This window comes from Elephas maximus, chromosome 7 (assembly GCF_024166365.1).
Source record: "Elephas maximus indicus isolate mEleMax1 chromosome 7, mEleMax1 primary haplotype, whole genome shotgun sequence".
Taxonomy (NCBI): domain Eukaryota; kingdom Metazoa; phylum Chordata; class Mammalia; order Proboscidea; family Elephantidae; genus Elephas; species Elephas maximus.
The window spans coordinates 43713400-43732876 of NC_064825.1; the positions used below are offsets into that span (position 1 = coordinate 43713400).

At 41.9% G+C, this 19477-nt stretch overlaps 1 protein-coding gene across 3 annotated transcripts in view; it reads left to right on the forward strand.

Moving 5' to 3' along the window:
* Positions 1 to 2224: 2224 nt before the first annotated feature.
* Positions 2225 to 19477, forward strand: part of GAB2 (GRB2 associated binding protein 2) — a 190472-nt gene continuing 173219 nt past the window's right edge. For 2 of the 3 annotated variants that reach the window (XM_049889704.1, XM_049889702.1), the window contains exon 1: positions 2225 to 2409. In XM_049889704.1, the coding sequence (XP_049745661.1) occupies positions 2335 to 2409 (75 nt within the window). In that variant the 5' untranslated portion in view covers positions 2225 to 2334. Of the gene's footprint in view, positions 2410 to 7898; positions 7989 to 19477 lie in introns of those variants that run through there. The other variant, XM_049889703.1, reaches the window with a different exon arrangement.

A 19477-nucleotide genomic window follows, 5' to 3' on the forward strand; every position in this document is an offset into this window, starting at 1 on the left:
CATCTATAGCATGAATGTCCTGGCTTTAAATTCTGTCCAGCAGCATACTGGGCAGCGAAGAAGTCCATGAAATGTTGGGTCCCGGAGAACAGATCTTTAAATCTCCCAAGGTGCCTAGAAGGGCTAAGCACATTGTGCAGGGAATAAGTTCTGACACACTGATTGAAGTGGGTGAACATCCAACCCAGCAAAGATTTGTGAACCCAGATGGATATTCAACTGCTTGAAATAAGTAGATTAACTGCATGAAGACAGCAAAGTGAACAAAATAACCCTAGCCACAGGTTGCACAGGGCAATGTGAAATGCTGCTTCTTTAACTCACCTGTCCATAGCACAGTTCCCCATTGATAAAATGGGTTACTATTCACTTCTCAGAGCCGTGGTGGTGCATGGTTAAGAACTTGGCTGCTAACCAAAAGGTTGGCAACTGGAATCCACCAGCTGCTCCTTGGAAACTTTATCAGGCAGTTCTGTTTTGTCCTATAGGGTAGATATAGGATCACTATGTGTCGGAATTGACTTGACAGCAACAGGTTTGGGATTTTTGTTTTGTTTTTGTATTCATTTCTCAGAGCCTCTGGGTGGTGCAAACAGTTAAAACAATGAGCGGTAACCCAGTGGTTCCAGGTCTGAGGTTCAAATCCACCCAGAGGTACCAAAAAGAGACAGGCCTGGTGATTTACTTCCAAAAATCAGCCATTAAAACCCTACTGAGTACGGTTCTACCCTGACACGCAGGGAGGTTGCCATGAGTCAGAGTCCACTGGGCAACTGGCTTGGTATCCACTTCTCAGAGAACTTAGGGTTGGAGCTACGTCTTAATGCTGCTTGTAAAGGTACCTTGCAAATTGAAGAGTTCCTACCTAAGGTATTTTTTTCCCTCCAGCCTCCCCCGCGAAGGGCTGGTGTTGTCAAGTATGTGTTCCGCGTACTTTATCTCAGTTAAACCTCACTACGATTCTGCAAGAGAAGTGCCATTATACAATTTACATATGAGCCCCCTCTCACCCTTCCAAAGGTCTCATAGTGCATTTGAATGAGTTAGAACTCTGGAGAATTTTGACCCTAATTTTTTATACTTTCCTCTGTGACACCATGCTTTCCAATTCACCTTGGAATGTTGTTGGTAATAGGTGCCGTCAGTGGCTCCTGACTCATAGGGACCCCATGCACAACACAATGAGACTACATTGCTCTGTCCTTCCCCATTTTCACAGTCCCTGCTATGTTTGAGCCCATTGTTGCAGCCACTGTGTCAATCTTCTTGAGGGTCTTCCTCTTTTTCTCTAACCTTCTACCAAGCATGATGCATTTTTGTTTCCTTGATTCTGCAAATCATACAAGTTTTCTTCTACTGAATTCTGTTCTTCCAGAGGCAGTGTAGGAGCCAGCTGGACTTTGTTTCCTGACAGTAAGAGGCTCCCAAGCTGATACGCAGACATCAAAGCCCTCTTCCCACTTGAAAGCAGATGAGCAGGATTCCGCCTTCCCTCTCACAGCCCTGGAATTAGGAATCTGGCTCTGCCAGGTACCAGCTCTGGGACCTTAGGCTGTCTGTAAAATGGGAATAATCTTCCCCGCCCAACTTTTAGTTTGCTAAGACAATCATGTGAACAGTGAATGTAAAAGCGCCCAGAACACAGAAGATCTGCTTCCTTCTTTCCTTCTCCCGCCAAGGGGGTGCGAGAGTTAATGAAACTCTTGATGGGAAAAAGCGGCAGACTAATTCCAGCCGGAACCTGACCCGCTGAAACCTGAAGCTCTGGGAAAGGATAGGTAACGCTAACAGGACTCGGGTCCCAGCCAGGTCGACCCTCTGTGAAAAATCGATCCTCAGTCGAAGTCTCGCAGCCCCCTACCACTCACCCTCCCCCCAGGGGCGCGGCCACCTCCCCCAGCCCTCCCGGGCTTGCTGCTTGAAGCTTCAGGGAAAAAAAGCAAGACCTCGGGGGCGCGGCCGGCGACAGCTTGCGGCGTCCGCAGCGACCTCGGGCCTCCCGGGCGGCCAGGCAGTGTTTGCGTCTTTGAAGGCGGCCCGCCGGGGGGCGCGGCGGGCTGTGGGCGTGGCGAGCGCGCGCCGCCGCTTCCTGCTGGGGCGCCCCCTCCGCGGCCGGGCCCGAGTGCGCTGGGCGCGGGCGCGCGAGCCAGAGCGGGCGCGCGCGAGCGAGGCAGCCGGGCTCGCGCCGCGCCGCCTCGTCCTCGCCCCGCGGCCGCCGGCGGCCCCGGCCCGTCCCCTCCCCCGCGAGCTGCGCACCGCCGGCCGGCCGACCCAGCGACCCGCGCCCGCGCCCTCGTCCCCCGACCCGGCCGCGGGCTCCAGTCGGCCGGCAGCATGAGCGGCGGCGGCGACGTGGTGTGCACTGGCTGGCTGAGGAAATCGCCCCCCGAGAAGAAGTTGAGGCGCTATGTGAGTGCGGACGGCGAGCGGGCGCGGCCGCCCAGGGCGCGGGCTGGGGGCGCCCCACCGCCCTTGAAGGGGCTGGGGGCTGGCCGAGGGGCCGCGCCGACGAGGGGCGGGGCGCGCCTTTGGGGTGGAGAAGCGGCTGGTGCGCCCCGCGCCCGGGGGATGTGTGGGGCACCTGCACACCTGTCACAGGTGCGCCTCCGAGGGGCGGGGCGGGCGGGGCAGCAGGTTGAGGCTGCGGCTCCTCCGCTTGGCGGGCGCGTCGGCGGCACCTCCCCAGCCAGCCTGCCTGTAAACTAAATACAGTATTGAAGTTTGTATTGATTGTTTTTGGAGACCGAGAGAGTTGATTCCCTGGGCTGGGGGAGCATAGTAACCCTGAGTGGGTTTTGCATGTGGGGTTGGAGGAGTGGGCGGAAGAGGGGGGCGCAAGCTGTGGGGCCGCGTGGTCCAGCCCCCACAAAGGACGAGGCGCCTGACACCCTCTCCCTCTTCCCTTTCTCTGCCCGCCCTCCCGGGTAGCCGCCTGCTTCCTTCCAGTCCACAGCCTCTGTCTGCATCATGGGCAGCGTCAGCGGCATGTGCAGCCCTTGTATTAAGTGACTCATTTGTTTGTCCCCCCTTCTTTCTCTTTATTCTGCATGTCTCTCACATACACCCCCCCCCCATGGTGACATTGCAGTTTGGTCTCCTCTAACTGGCCCAGGTTTTGTGTTGTGCAGCCCTTGGTGTCTGGGGTCGGAAGAGATAAGATTCTCAGTTGCCAGGTGGTGCTAACCGACATTGTTTACTGAAATTGCTGGGACAGCCGCTCCCCTCTAGGTGAGGAACTAGCAACATCAAGGAGGAGGTAGTACAGTCTGGTGCTGAGCGGTGAGGAGTTCTGGCTTTTTTTTTTTTTTCTCCCACCAGAGGATGTATGTTCCTGTAGAGGTCAAAGTACAAGACGATGCCAGTCACAGAGATTTGCCCGAAATCGGCCCTGGGGTAATCTCAGGAGGAAGGATCCCGGGAGGAAGGTCGCTAAAGGGTCTCAAGGTCTCCCATCTTGTCCCCCTTCACTTCTTATGAAATGCCCTTGCTAGACTGATTCCTGGTGCTTGACTCTCTGGGATCACTCCCACAGCCTGGAAGTGAGCTGCTGCCTTCCAGCTGCAGTGCATCAAGGGAGCTCTGAATAGACCCTGCCCTCTGTCAGCTGCACCAGTGGCTGTCCATGGGGGGAGAGGCAGAAGCTTACCAGAGTTTCCTGTCTTGGCTCCCCAGATCAGAACCAAGGGACTTTTGGCCTCTGGACTGAGGAAGTGACATTCTGTTTTTCAAAGGAAGTGTTGTTGTTGGGGAGTGCAAGAGAGTGTCTGTGTGTGTGTGTGAGAAAATGAAATCGGGCTCTTAGATCATTTGCTGGGGAAAATCTAAGGACTCGCACATGACTTTTCAAAGCGGACGTAGATTTAAAAATACAGTAGGAATTAGGGGATGAAGTGTTTGACTCAGTTTTAAAGTGCATTTTCCAGGGTACCCGTGTAGCCTCAGCATTATAATTGCTAAGAAGGAAATTTTTTCCACATCAGGGTTTTATCAGTTCATCAGGGAAGTTGAGTTTTATATTAGGGTTAAGGAGGAATTTGTAATTAACATTTTTATAAATATCGAAAAAACGAAATCTCTGGCTCCGAAAAGCTTCCAAAAATTATCAATTGAAGTGATTTCATACCAGCTAGTAGAGTGTCAATAAAAATGTGACCCTTAATTGTCAAAGTAGAATACTACCCTAAAGAACCTTGAAATTTTCTTTTTGAAACATTTTGCAAACAATTTAACACTGTATCTACATTGGACTGGTGACTACTTCAGCCCTATTACCCAGACTCTCTATGACCCATTTCTTGGGTATTTTTGTTGCTGGGCAAAAATTTAGTTCAAAATAATCAAGTTTGGAGGCTTTTGGGTCAGGACCTTTTTCACATGTTGGAACTAGTTGACACCTTGAAGTCATAATAACGATCTTAGTCTATTTCTAATCTTCCTTGCAGCTCTAGCCCGCAAGGCAACTGACCAAACCAGCAACAGCTTTTCTTAGACTAGGGTATCATGTGCTCCATTGGTATGGCTGGAAGCCTTTCCTGCTGTGAAAGTTCAGTTCCCTGGTTGAGTCTGTGTCGTTCTGTATAACCCTAAACTCCTGAGGAATAGTCTACCTTTACATGTACTTTTCCTTGGTGTTGAGAATTTCTGCACCCTGTTGTAAGTTAGAACTCTGCTGGTTCTCTGTTCATTGTAGGTCCAAGTTGGTTAGAAGCAAAGTTGGAATGAGTTATTTCTCAGCTTCATTGCCAAACCAAAACAAGCAAAGAAAGAAACCAAACCCATTGTCATCCAAGATAGCAGTTTGGAAAATAGATTACAACTATTTAAAACTTTTTAAAAACCTACCTTTTTGGGTTAATTTCAGATGGTGGTAAGTGTAGGAGGAAAAAACAACTTGGGAGAAGCTTTGGCAAGTGTTATTGGAGATTAGGGATTGTCCCCATTGACATTTTCTGTTTTATTAATCATGTGAAAGTATTAAAGGTCTATCCAGTATTTTCTGTGTGCCCAGAGGAATTGCAAATAATGACCTCTGGAAAATGGTGAGTATTGCCCTCTGGGGTGTCATGACGTTGTTGCAGTGAGAGGTTGACAGGAGCAACCGAACACCCCTCCTTCAGACCTTGTAAACTTAAAGGCCCTTCTCTAGTATGTATGTATCTGTATCTGTGTGTATAAAACCAGCTGCTGTCGCGTCGACCCCGACTTACTGCAGCTGCGTGTGTGTCAGAGTAGAACTGTGCTCCATAGCATTTTCAGTGGCTGATGTTTTGGAAGTTGATACCCAGGCATTTCTTCTAAGGTGACTCAGAGTGGACTCAAACTTGCAGTCTTTCAGTTAGCAGCCCAGTGCGTTAACTCTTTGCACTGCCAGTTTGAACTCCATATTTGTGTGTGTACTTACATATATACACACACAGACACACACATGTGTACATGTGTATAAAGCAGAAAGAAAATTTTCTTGAAAAATTATATGACATATAATGCACTGTCATTTTCTATTAATTTTACCAGGTTAAAGGATTTGAGAAGATTGGTGGCAGCACTGCCCCCTAGTGGTGAATTCTAAGAACGTTGTGTATTGATGCTAATGAACAACTGCATTAAGGAAACAGTCGTTGTTTATTTATATTTGTTAAATTTATTTATTAAATGTCTGTGTCCCAGGCACTGGGCTCTGTGCTGATAATAAAAAATAAGCCAGCCCTTCAGTCTTGGAAGGTGACCTTGCCTTCTCCTTCACAAATGAATCAAAGCTATCGGGGTAGCTGTCTGCACATACTGCCAGCAAATTTCCAAATTTACCGGCATCTCCAAGGGTTCCTTCCCTTCTTTTCTCTTCTTAAAATAGATAAGGTGCCCATGCTATCTGAGCTAATTCTGCAGCCTATTCTCTGGATCATATCCTTTGCTGCCTACTCACATCATTCTTACCCTTTTTCACATGCATCTTAAGCTTCTTCCCCTTATCAATTCCTTTCTATTTCCAATTCCTAAGGGTTGTCCTTTTAACAAAACTCTCCCTTAGTATCACAGCCCCGCCTACTCACTGTGCTTTCTCTTTTTCTTCAGGGCCAAGTTGTTGATGGTTGTTTATACTATCTCTGTTCCACCCACCTTCTTTCTACTCACTTCTTAGTCTGTTTGAATATGAAACCTACTTTTCACCAAAGCTATACTCAAAAAGCTTTGAGTGACACCCAGATCACTAAATTCAGAGAATGATTTTTCATTCTTCTTAATTAACCTCTCCACTGGTTTGTCACAGTTGACCATTCTTTCTGGAAACATCTTTGTCTTGTCTTGAGTGACACCACGTGTGCCTGTTTTTTCTCCTTTTCTGGCCGTTCAGTTTCCTTTGCTAGACTGGTCTTCTTGACCCAGTCTATAAAGGTTGAAGCTCCTTTATAGATAGACATGGGAGCTGTGGCTTTTTTCACTCTCCATGTAGGTGATCTCACCCACTCTCCTGGCTTCAATTACCGTTTGCATGCTGGTTACTATCCAGTTAAATTTACATCCCAGAATAGTGTTCAGACTATGAGATGTGCAGAACCAATTGTTAATGGGGCATCTCTACTTAGATGTCTCACTGTCAACACAAACTCAATATACCCAAAACTAAACTCCTCTTCATTCCTCTCCTCTTCACCCCACATCTGCTCAGTAAATAGTGTCACTAACCGTCCATTTGCTCAACTGAGATATTTGGGGATCATCCTGGGCTCCCTGATGTTCACTATCCCCACATCTAATCTTTCACCAAAGCGTGTTAGTTATCTTTTGCTGTATACTTCTCTGGAGCCCTGGTGGTGTAGTGGTTAAGAGTTCAGTTGCTAACCAAAAGGTCAGCAGTTTGAATCTACCAGCTGTTCCTTGGAAACCCTATGAGGTAGTTCTCTTCTGTCCTATAGGATTGCTGTGAGTGGGAATCAACTCAGCGGCAACGGGTTTGGTTTTTTGCCATGTACTTGGCTCTCCCCATTGCCATTACTCACAAGACTAATTATCATTTTAATAACCATCTTTTGGGCACTTACTCTCTACCAGCGCAATCTTAACCCCTTGATCTCTTAATGTAATCCTTTTAGCCCTGTGAGAAAGGAAGTGACTTGCCCAAAGTCACGTGTTTTTATCCCAAAGCCTGAGCTTTTTTTTTAATTAAATGTTTTATTTTGAGATAATTGTAGATACACATCCAGTTATAAGGAGTAGTACAGAGAGATCCCGTGTACCCTTTATTCAGTCTCCCCTAATGGTAACATCTGATGAAACTATAGTACAATGTCACACTCAGGATATTGATGATGCTACAGTCAAAATACAGAACATTGGCTTTACCACAAAGATCCGTTTCGTTGCCCTTTAATGTCCATATTCACTATCATCCTGTCCCCCACCCATTCTTAACCCCTGGCAACCACTAATCTGCTCTCCATTTTTATACTTTTTGACATTTCAAGAATGTTATATAATGGGTTCATACAATATGTGACTTTTTGAAATTGACTCTTTTCACTTAGCATAATTCTCTAGAGATTCCTACAGGTTGTTGTGAATATCAGTAGTTCATTTGTTTTTATTGCTCGGCAGTATTCCATGGTATGGATGTACCACAGTTTAACTATTTACCCGTTGGCTTTAATTTACATTTTCCTAATGGCTAATCATGGCTAATCAGCTGGTTTCTTTTTTTTTTTTTTTTTAATCATGTTAAAAAATCTTTTCATTTGAATAATTGCCATCTGTATATCCTATTTGATGAAGTGTCTCTTCCATTGTTTTGCTTATTTTCTATATAGATTGTTTACTGTTGAGTTTTGAGAGTTTTTTATGTGTCCTTTTTTGTACTAGTCCTTTGTTGGATATGTGATTTGCAAATAATTTTCTTCTAATCTGTAGCTTGTCTTTTCTTTTACTTAACAGGGCCTTTCATAGACCAAAAGTTTTTAATTTGAATGCAGTTCCAGTTTATCAAATTTTTCCATGTAAGTATTAACGTTTTTGATGTCAAGTCCAGGGACTCTTTGCCTAGCCATATGTCTGAAGGTTTTTCTCCTGTTTTTTTTTTCCCCCCGTGAACATTTTATAGTTTTATATAAAGCCTGTGGGTTTTAAAGGCCTTCGATGACTACTACCCCTTCTCTCCAAATTTTCACTTAAGTCCTTGATCCATTTTTAGTTAATCTTTGTGTAAGGTGTGAAACTCAGATTGAGGTTCATTTTTTTGCCTATGGATGGCCAGTTACTCCAGCACCATTAGTCAATGGGGCCATCATTTCTCCATTGAATTGTTTTTGCACCTTTATCAAAAATCAGTTGGATATATTTGTGTGTGTCTATTTTTGGGTTTCTGCATAGACAATCATGTCATGTGCTAATAGAGACAGTTTTATTTTTTCCTTTGCAATCTGTGTGCCTTTTATTTCTTTTTCTTCCTTTATCGTATTAAATAGTACTTCCAGTACTGTTTTGGATAATAGTGGTGAAAGCTGATATCCAATTCTGGTTCTTGGTCTTCACCCTACATATCCTGAATTGATCTCAGGGTAAGCTCTGACCTCAGGACCAAAAGAGACTATAAAATGTTGGTGAGAATGTTGATAGCAGAAGGCATCTTAGAAATTATCTACTTAATGACCATTACCCCGTTTAAAAAACAAATAAATAAATAAATAAGGAAACTGAATTCTGGAGAGAATGCACCTTGTCCAAAATGAATTACTGACAAAATTGACACAAGGATTTGGATTTCTTGACATCTAGCATAGGAATACTCATTTATGTATTCAAATATTTCTTTTGCCACCTTTGTAAAGTATAGCATCATACTATATATTTTGGAATAAATGTGGCTCTTTTGAAGTAATTACCTCCCCCCCTCATGTCTTATTCAGTTTCTCTGTAAGGTGCTAATGGTCAGTGAGCAGCTCATTAATGTGTAAGGACCTGGCTGGACCTGTAGTTTTTAAAAACCTTCTGTGACTGTTACCCCTCCCCTCCAAATTCTACCTTGTAATGGGCTTCTCTGTAATGAATGAAGAAAATGAACATTCATGCCAAGCACCATGATGGGCACTTCCATATACATTATTTAATTTTCAAAATAATACAAGGAAATAGAATTTAAATATGGATTTTGCCATTTACTATGAGACCTTATATGAACGACGTAACCTCTGTGAATTTCAGTTTTCTTATCTGTAACGTGGAGATTAAACCCACAGCCACCATGTATGGTATTGATAATTGTGTATACAAAAGTGCTTGGTATCTACTGGGGAAGCCAGCACAGCTTGTCCAAGGCAAGCTCAAGGAAGCTCCATAAACACACCTAAACTCCCTGAGGGACCGAATTACTAGGCTGAGGGCTATGGGAACTATGGTCTCAGGGAACATCTAGCTCAATTGGCTAACATGGTTTATAAAGAAAATGTTCTATATCTTACTTTGGTGAGTAGTGGCTGAGGTTGTAAAAGCCTGTGAGCAGCCATCTAAGATGCTCCACTGGTCTCACCCATTCAGGAACAAGGGAGAATGAAGAAAACTAAAGACACAAGGGAAAGGTTTGTCCAAAGGACTAATGGACCACAGCTATCACGGCTTCCACCAGACTCAGTCAAGTACAACTAGATGGTGCCCAGCTATCACCACTCACTGCTCTGACAGGGATCACAGTAGAGGGTCCCGGACATAGCTGGAGAAAAATGTAGAACAAAATTCTAACTTACAAAAAAAGGCCAGACTTACTGGCCTGATAGAGACTGAAGAAACCCTGAGAATATGGCCTCCAGACACCCTTTTAGCTCAGTAATGAAGTCACTCCTGAGGTTCACCCTTCAGCCAAAGATTAGACAGCCCTATAAAACAAAATGAGACTAGAGGGGCCCACCAGCCCAGGGGCAAGGACTAGAAGGCAGGAGGGGACAGGAAAGCTGGTAATAGGGAACCCAGCATCAAGAAGGGAGAGCATTGACATGTCATGGGATTGTTAACCAGTGTCATAAAACAATACGTGTACTAAATGTTTAATGAGAAGCTAGTTCTGTACAATTTTTAAAAAGTTAATTAAAACAAAGTGCTCGGTATCAACACTCAATATGCTAAATGTAATTATTAGTATTTTTATTCCCATTTTACGAAGAGAAGAAACTGACCATGGAGGTTAAGTGAGAGACTTAAGTGCCACACATATAGTAAGTAGAAGGACTGCCAACCAGCTCTTCTCATTGAAATCTCACCATAGGGCAATGTTTATGAATTAGGGCTCTACCTTACTTTAGCATAGCTAGATCTAACCTTTTGTTTACTGCAGTACATTTGCTTTAAAAAGGAAGCCATTTGATTAAATGAGAGGAGATGACTTTGAACTTAAGTACTGGTGTCATAATTATCCTGTAATTTCACTCTTTAAAAACCCAAACATTTATTAACTTTTTTAAGCCAGGAGGTAACCTTGGAGCCATGGTCCTGCAGTAGTTAAGCGTTTGGCTGCTAACCAAAAGGTCTACAGTTTGAGTCCATCAGCTGCTCCTTGGAAACCATATGGGGCAGTATTACTCTGTCCTGTAGGGTCGCCATGAGTAGGAATTGGTTCAACAGCAACGGGTTTAGGTAACCCTAGCAGTTTTAAAAAATCTAAACTCAGTAGATGGCTTAGAAAGGTTTGATGTCCTTGTCCAGATTATTCCTAAAATTAAAATATGTATATATATATTTTAAAAGTCTACTCATCATTAGAAGATGTAGATGATGGTGTTTCCCAGGGGCTGGGGGAAGGAGGAGATAGGGGGTGATTGTTGATGGGTTTTGCTTTAGGGTGATGAAAATGTTCTAAAATTGATTGTGGTAATAGTTGCAAAACTCTGAATATACTAAAAACCACTGAATTGTGCATTTTAAATTGGGAAATTTATGGTATTTGAAGTATAGCTCAATAAAGCCGTTGTTTAGAAAGTGGGGGAAAAAAGATGTGGATGATATTAAAGTAGAAATAAAAATTATCTGCTATCCTTTAAGTGAACATAATAAATATAATTTAGTTTAATAATTTATCAAAGAATTATTATGTGCCAAGCACCCAAGTTCTGGGAAGGAATATAAGGAAGGAAAAGAAAAGGCTTTTTGGATAAGTGGCCCTGACTAGAAGTCAGCCAAGAGAAAGGCTTTCCAGGCAGACGGACCACTAACAGCGGAGGCAGGTGGCAAAGAGACTGAGGATAGTTTGGTGTTGCTATAGCACCAGCTGGGCGATGAGGGTCCAGTGCTGAGCCTGGTGAGATGGGCAGGAGAGAACTCCTAGGCTGGTAAGAACAGGCGAGGGAGATGTCTTCAAAAATTAGAGTGACTTCAAGGTTTGTTTCTAGGCCATCTGAGGAAGCCAGGGCTTTATTCCAAAGGACTATTTGAGAATTTAAGTAAATACTGAATCTGGTCCTAGATAAAAAAAAAAAAAAAAAAAAAAAAGGTGGAAATTTCTTCTAGAAGCTTTCTGTTCTGTGGTCCTAATCACTGAGCTAATTCTTTGATTGTGTTCACAAGATCAAAGAGCCAGTTCTAACTCAGGGCCAGCCTCCCGAGCTTCTTGTCACTAGCATTGTATCAAAACTCCTCATTTGGTGAGGGTTATGAATTGGCCCTGCTAATATTCCTAATGCAGGGAAGAATACAGGATGACATTTCCACAGCTTTGAGTGATAATGGAAGACTCGATCAGGGATGCCTAAGGACCAGGGGAGGTAAAGTTGTACAGAACAGGAAAGGATGCCTACTGCTTTGCTTAATGAAACAGCTTTGATGTTGTTTGCCTGTGCCTAACTGGCTTTTCTCTAGGTAGAAAAGGATATAAGATACGGTAACCTTAAGCTTATGAGAAATGGCTTAGAAATGTAGGTTCCTGAGCAGGCTATTACCTGCATCCAAAGTCATTTTGACAGGTGTTTGTAAAGCATATATTGTACCCTTTCCCTTCCCAAAGAAATAAATCAACACTCAACCCTGCCTTCGAGGAATTCACAGACTAGGGAGACCAGAAGTATACAAGTGAAAAAGAATGATGCCTTTATATGGAGTTTTATGATTCAGGCAACAAGTAAAGACCAAGAGCTCTGGACATGGAAAAAATATGGAGGAGCTTTCTGGCTTCAGAGGTGGGGATGTAAGTTGGACTCAGAAGATTAGAACCTAGAAAGGAACATGACAGTAAAAGTGAGACAGGGGCAGTGCACATGGGATATGGGGACCAGTAAAGTCTATCGAGAGTGGAGAGTCTATAGTAGAAGGCAGAAAGAGGTCTGAAAGGTAAATGGAGGGCTGAGGGGAATATTCAATAAAAGGCCTTACTTAGATGGTAGGAAACATTTATTGATGAAGAGCTTCACGCTAATTCAGCAAGCCTTTGCCTCTCACTCTGATAGCCAGTCCTTCAGTGTGAAATGTCAATGGTGTCTTGACAATATTTATCTTGAAAAGACCTCTGTCTTAGATCCCTCTGACTTGGAACTGCAGGCATTCCCGGAAACCACCTTCCAGCCAAGCAATGGACAGGCCTATAAAATAAACAGTAACACCCTAAAAGAATGAGTAAAGAACATGCTCCATAGAACAAGCGATTATACAAGACCAAAAGGGCAACATTTGCCCAAAAGTAAAGATGAGAAGACAGGAAGGGGTAGGAAAACCAGAAGAAAGGAAACTGGGAACCCAGGTGGAAATGAGGAGAGTATGGACACAGTGTGAGGATTGCAGCCAATGCCATGGAACACTTTGTGTACAATTTGTTGAATGGGAAATTAATTTCACCTAAAACACAATAAAATACTTTTTAAAAAAGAAAATCTCTGTCTTATGTGTTTCCAGGACCGGATTTTGAGAATTAACTAGGATAATGTGGAAAAATCATAGCATACTGTCTGGCCCAGAGTAGGTACTTGATATTGGGGGTAGGAGGGATGTGATTTCGATTTATTAATCCTTTCATAGGAACTTTGAAAGTGAACATACTCCAGACCTGTTGCTTACAGTGTCAAAACCAGGGCTTCAAAATGGTTAATACGGTTTTGAACCCCTGCTGAGAATTTGTATTTCCAACAAGTTCCCAAGAAATTATATGTAAGAATCATCTGGGCATCTTGTTAAAATGGAGATCCTGATTCAGTATATCTGGGTGGAAATGTAAATTCTCAGCGGGGAACTTGTTAGAAATGCAAGTTCTCAGCTGGGGTTCAAACCAGAATGCAAAGTGAAACTCCCCAGCTAAATCTTACATCAAGTTCTAGGGAGTTAACTTTTCCTGAAAGGAACATCTCAAGGGACCCCTTATCTCACTCAGAAACGGGAAATGAAACCACCTGGGCGTTTGTCTGAAGCTATATCTTTGGCTTATCCCTAGGAAGTATGTGGGTGCTGGGGGGTGTGAGGACCAATGTGTGAGATTCTGGAGTTCAAGTTTGAGAATGGCTTAAAATGCAAAAGCTTAGGTGGTAACCCTTCAAAGCTCAGCTCAGATGTCTCCTCTCAGACCCCTCCAGAGTGAGCTCTGTTTTGGGCTTGCTTCATGACACTTTTTTCACCATTTGTTTGGCATTCTCACATTCGAGCTTGTCTGTCTCCCTGGCTAAATTATGAGCATGTTACATGAGAGTGTAAGCCATCTCACATAGAGATTGGTGCAGGCTTGATGCCACTTAGCAGCCACCAGCTATACGCAAGACCCTTTCACAGTCATTGTCACATATTCTTTACAACTACTCCTTTCCTCCAGTTTTATGCTTGCTTCTTTTTATTTACCAGTTTTGAAAATAGTTGGGTCCTTAGTATCCTTCAAAGTGATCAATTAATTTTTAAGTATCATTATGAGTTCATAGATTTAAATGCATTTAATATGTTTGAATCTGTTATAGTAGTTTACCTCACTAGGACTCAACTTGTACTATATTTAGCTAGCAGGAGCCTATTAAAATTGGCTTCTGAGTCCTTTCAGCATGACCCTTACTAGACTTTGATAGTGTGTTTGCTCTCTGGTACGAGAAGATGTTCCAGATTTATGTTGTACAGTTCCTTCCCCAGACCTGGAATTACCATTACCTCAAAGAGTACTGATTTCTTTTAGTAAAAACTGCATCTAGAGACCTATTATGGGCACTAAGGTGTGCTTATTGTCATTTGGTTGGTCAAACATTTATTTTTGACACAGTTGTAATCAACATGAACTGTCACCTTTGTGTTTTTTTTTTGTTTACAAACCATTGTTGTAAATATTTTCATTTACTTCTACATTGTATTTTTATCCAATTTTCAATTATGAAAAAGTTAAAACATACAAAAGTAGAGAAAATGATGTAACAGACAGGTATTCACACAGTTTCAAATATTATCAAGGTTTCATCATATTTGTTTCATCTATTTCTTTTTCTGTTTCCTTGTTGGACTATTTTAAAGCAAATCCTAGACGTCCACATGGTCTTAAAAATATCAAAAAAGTACTCTACGTGATATTTGCTCCCAGTTCAGGAGGCTAGAAGTCCAAAATCAGAGTATCAGCTCCATGAAAATGTCCTTCTTGTCTCCTTCAGCTTCTAGTAGCTGCTGGCAGTCCTTAACATTCATGGGCTTGTAGATGCATCTGCCTCTGTAGTCATCTGGCACCTTCACCCATTCTGTGTCTTTCTATGCCTGTTGTCTCTTTTTATAAGACACCACTCAGATGGAATTAGGTTTAGAACCCACCCTATTGTGGTATGGCCTCATTAACATAACAAAAGAAGACTCCTCTTCCCAAACAGGTACAAGGATTAGGCTTTATATATTTTGGGGGTACACAATTCAATCCATAACACTTAGCCTGCCTTGGAAGAATGTACCAGTTGGAGCTCTGCAAGGGAGAGCAAGGGAAAATGTTAAGTTTTATATACAGTATAAAGGCTTATTTTCTTGTGAGGATTATAGAAATGAATCATGTTGCTTTGATCTTTTGACATAATTTTCAGAGGAAAAATTAGGTGTAAGTTAGATGTGTACATACTTTTCTCGGATACCACCAGAGGCTACAAGGTATTAAGGTCAGTGCCAATTAGAAGATCCTCTGAAGTTACTGTCATTAACAAATAGTAAGAGTCTACAATGTACATAGTGTTCCCATCAGAGTTCACAGTCTTGTTGGGGGAAAAAAAAAAAAAAAGCAGCTTGAATTATAACACCAGCCAGTATATGCTAAATGTCACAACTGACAAAGACCAGTGCTGTAGGAGTTCACAAGGGATGGGTCTAATGTAGTCATTGAGTTCAGTGTCACAAGCCTGTGCTTGGATTTTGTTGTTGTTAGGTGCTATCGAGTAAGTTCCAACTCACAGTGACGCCCTATGTACAACAGAACAAAACACTGCCCAGTCCTGCACCATCACCACAATTGTTATGCTTAAGCCCGTCGTTGCAGCCACTGTGTCAGTCCCTCTCCTTGAGAGTCTTCCTCTTTTTCACTGACCCTCTACTTTACCAGGCTTTCTTAGGACTCAGTTCACATGTCACTTTCTGGCAGCTTTTCCTGTCCACCTTTCCCATCAGAGTGAGTTATGGAACTCCTCCTTCATTCTCTTGTGGTATTGTTGACGAAGCACCACTATACCATAACTGTTGGTTTATGCTATGCTTCCCCCAGACTACTAGCACCATGTTCATTTTTTATCCTGTAGCCCTAGTACCTAGAACGCAGTAAGTTACTGGTTAACTAGATCTGTAAAATATGGGCAGTTAAAAAGCTCAAGGGAGATAATGTTTTAAAGTACTTTATATGCTTTTAAATTTTGAAGAAATGTTAGGGTTGACTAAGTTTACCCTGGAGAAAAAAGAGCTTGAGCTGGAATTGAAAGTATATTTTTTAGCAATAGGTTTTGGGAATTTTCATGGGCAGGACTATTAAAAATTGTGTATTTTAAAAATATTTAAATTTCACTTTTATAGTAAAGTTATAAAAACAGAAGCTCACAAAAAAATAGCAATGTTAATAAAGAGCACCTGTAATACTCCTTCCAAGATATAAACGTTAACATTTTAGTGTTTTCTAGTCTTTTTTTTCCTATGCTTGTGTGTGCTTTGTATATTTTATAAGAGTGAGACTTGTACCCACCATTTTGTATACTTTAAGTTAATATACTGAAAATATTTCTGTGTTACAAAATAGTCATCTAAGACATAAGTTTTTGTTTTGTTTTTTAATAATACTGTGTTTTTGGTGAACATTTACACAGTAAATTAAGCTCCCATTTGACAATTTCTATACAGGTTGTTCAATGACATTAGTTACATTTTTTACAATGTGTCAACATTCTTTGTGTTCAATTGTTCTGTTTCCAGTACTCCAGTTTCTTTGGCCTCTTCTCATCTTTGCTTTAGAGTAAACATTGACCTTTTGGTCTCATATAAATGATTTTTTAGTAGAGCACTGTACTTACAGGTAATATTCTTTATTTTGTGATTCTTTGTTTTTGTGATCTAAAAGGTGATCTCAGGATAGCTTCAGTTCAGAGGTTAAAGAATATTTCAGGGCAATAGTCTCAGGCAGTCCTCAGATCTCAACTGGTCCAATAAGTCGACTTTTTACAAATTCGAGTTCTGTTTGGTGTTCTTCTTCCCTTCTATCAGGGTCCATCTAATGTGGCCCTGATGAGAACAATTGGTAGTGGTAGTTAGGTACCATATAGTTTTTCTGGTCTCAGGGTAGATGAGGCTGTGCCTTGTGTAGGCTGCTGGCCCAGTAGACTAGTTTCTTCTTTGAGACTTTGATTTCCTTCTTACTCTTTTGCTCCTGATGAGTAGAGACCAATAGTTGTATCTTAGATGACTGTTTGCAAGCTTTTAAGACCCCATAGTTTTTAATGGCTGCTTAGACAGAATGGTGTAATAGACCTGCTTAAGCATGTGTAATATAAGGACACTAAACATGTTTATAGGTTCTAAATGTTGGATTAAATTATTTTTATTATTATGTTACCAAAATGTGTATAAGCAAAAACTACAACATGTAAACGTTTTATAATGATAGCTCTTCTACAATAGCAAAACCAAAACAAATTTACAAATTAAATATGAAACTTCAGAAACAATACAATTCATATCAACACAATACTTTGCCAAAACTAAATTGCTGCTTAAAATATGAATACAGCACTTATGTCTGTGGAGCCCATCTCTTCTGTGTCTCATTCTTTTCTTCTATTATATTTCTATATTTGAACTACTGTGAAAACTTTGATTTGCATAGCAAAGTGGGAAGTCATTTGGCTTTTAATTGGTATGACCACATTATATATTGTCACCTGTGTTCTTTCTCATTAGTCATCAGTGTATGAAATTAAAGAACTCAGTACTTGATCATAATAAGATTAAGTGCAAATGTGGCAATTCAGGAGCAGCACTTACTTGTAAGATGATTGTTCAGATGACCCAGTATATGCTTGTGTACTTGAAAATTATCCTTGAGATGAAAACTTAAGATCGAAAAAAATATTTGTAGTCAATTTTAAGATCCCTGAGGACATAGCTTTGGACCTTTTTTTGAAGAATCCTGGTGTAATAGTGAAAAAGCACGGGCCCTGCAGTTTGTCCTGGGTTGGAATCCAAATTAAGCTTCTGACATGCTTTGTGGACTCAGGCAAGTTTCTTCATCTTTCTGAGCTTTAATTTTCTAATCAGTAAAATGGAGATAATGGTAATTTTAACCAGTTAGTTGGACAGCTTTAACTCAGTGGTGTGCAAACATGGATGATTTTGTTTTCCTCTGGTCAGAACTCTCACCTGAGTTTTGTCAAAAACTACCCTCTCCTCTAGGTGACAGATCCCTTGATAAGTCCTTAGTCAGAGTCTACAACTTTCTGGTCACTCTGTGTTGCTGGAAGTTTACCATTTAAAAATTCACTATACCTATTGGAAAGCTTTCCTACTGCTGTTATTGGCAAGACTGGTGGGTCTAAGGATATGAAGTGGAAAGTGGTGGGTTTTGTTTATATTTCTACTCATCTTTCCCTTCCCTCACCTTAGAGAATGTGAGGTTGGATGGAGATATAATCTCTCTCTGGAATATTTCTTCTCTACTCTCCCTGAGTCAGAATCGACCTGACGGCACTGGGTTTCTGGGTACTCTCTTCTAGGCTGTAATTACTCTCACGTGTAAGGATAGGCAAAAGAGAGAGCAGGGATAAGCGTCTCTTAACTGGTTGCTTTTGAGTGGGCCCTTTTTGAGGGTATTTTCTGGTTGCCTGACCCTCATTGCCTAGGTGTTTATTCACCCACAGTTGTGAGTTCTTTGGAGGGCTTCCCCAGTGCCTGGTCTCCAGACCTGGAGAAGAAACTGGTATTGGGCTCAGTCAGTCTCTTTCAGGCCTAGCCTGCTTCCCCTGACACCTTGCAGTCTTTTGCTGCTGGTGCCCATTTGCTCAATGGCAACCCTCTTGGGTGGGGAACTGACAAGAAGGCTGAATGCCAGCAATTTCCATTGAGGCTGCTTAACCTGGAGGACTCACATCCGTGCCAAACAGTGGGTCACAGAACTGCTGTCCCTTCTTACTCCATTTTCCCTTCCCTGTCCCAACTGGTGCAGGGCAGATTTGTAAGTAGACTGTCTGAGCAGACATTTATTAGGCATTACGATTTTTATAATTCTTACTCCAGGGTTTTTTCGGGGGACACCCTCAATCTCTGTAACTGATTCTCTCGGAGCCCACTCTCTCTCCACTACGGAAGTAGGAAGAATATCATACCCAAATACAGCACGTCCCACTAGGTCAAGGGATCCAAGATTTCCCCTCCCCCCTCACTGCTTTTGTGGAGTGTGGAGGGGAAGGGCAGTAGAGGGACACAGGTGATGGTTGGCTAGAAGGTCTCATACTATATTTCTTAACAAGGCCTTGGATTGACTGCTCTCTTTAGCTTGTGGAAAGCTTACCTCCTTGCTGTCCCTGCTGTTGGTTCTATTTCCCAATTCTGAGGCAATGGGAAAACTCCTATTGAACATTCTCTTAACATATCCACCTTATAGGTTGCATGGGTATTAAATATGATAATATCAGTCACTTTGTAGACATTCCGTAAGTGGTAACTGTTATAATTATTGTAGTGCCAAATTTATTTTGACTATTCTATTGTTGGACATTTAGGTAGTGTACTGTTTTCCACTACTTTAAATAATACTGTGATTATCTTTATAGCAAAGACTTTTGCCCTTAGGATAAATTCCTGTAAGTGGAATTTCTAACTCAAAGGGTATGATTGTTTATAAGGGTTTTAATATATCAAACAAATTGCCTCTCAAGGAGGATGTAATTTTAGTTTCCCTGATTCTTCTTCAATGCTAGATATTATAATTTCAAAAAATACTTGACAATTTGATAGATGAAAAAAATTATAGTTCCTTGTTTTAATTTGGATTTCTTCGATTGCTGCTGAGTTTGAATACATTTTCATGTATTTTTGACACATTTTTTAA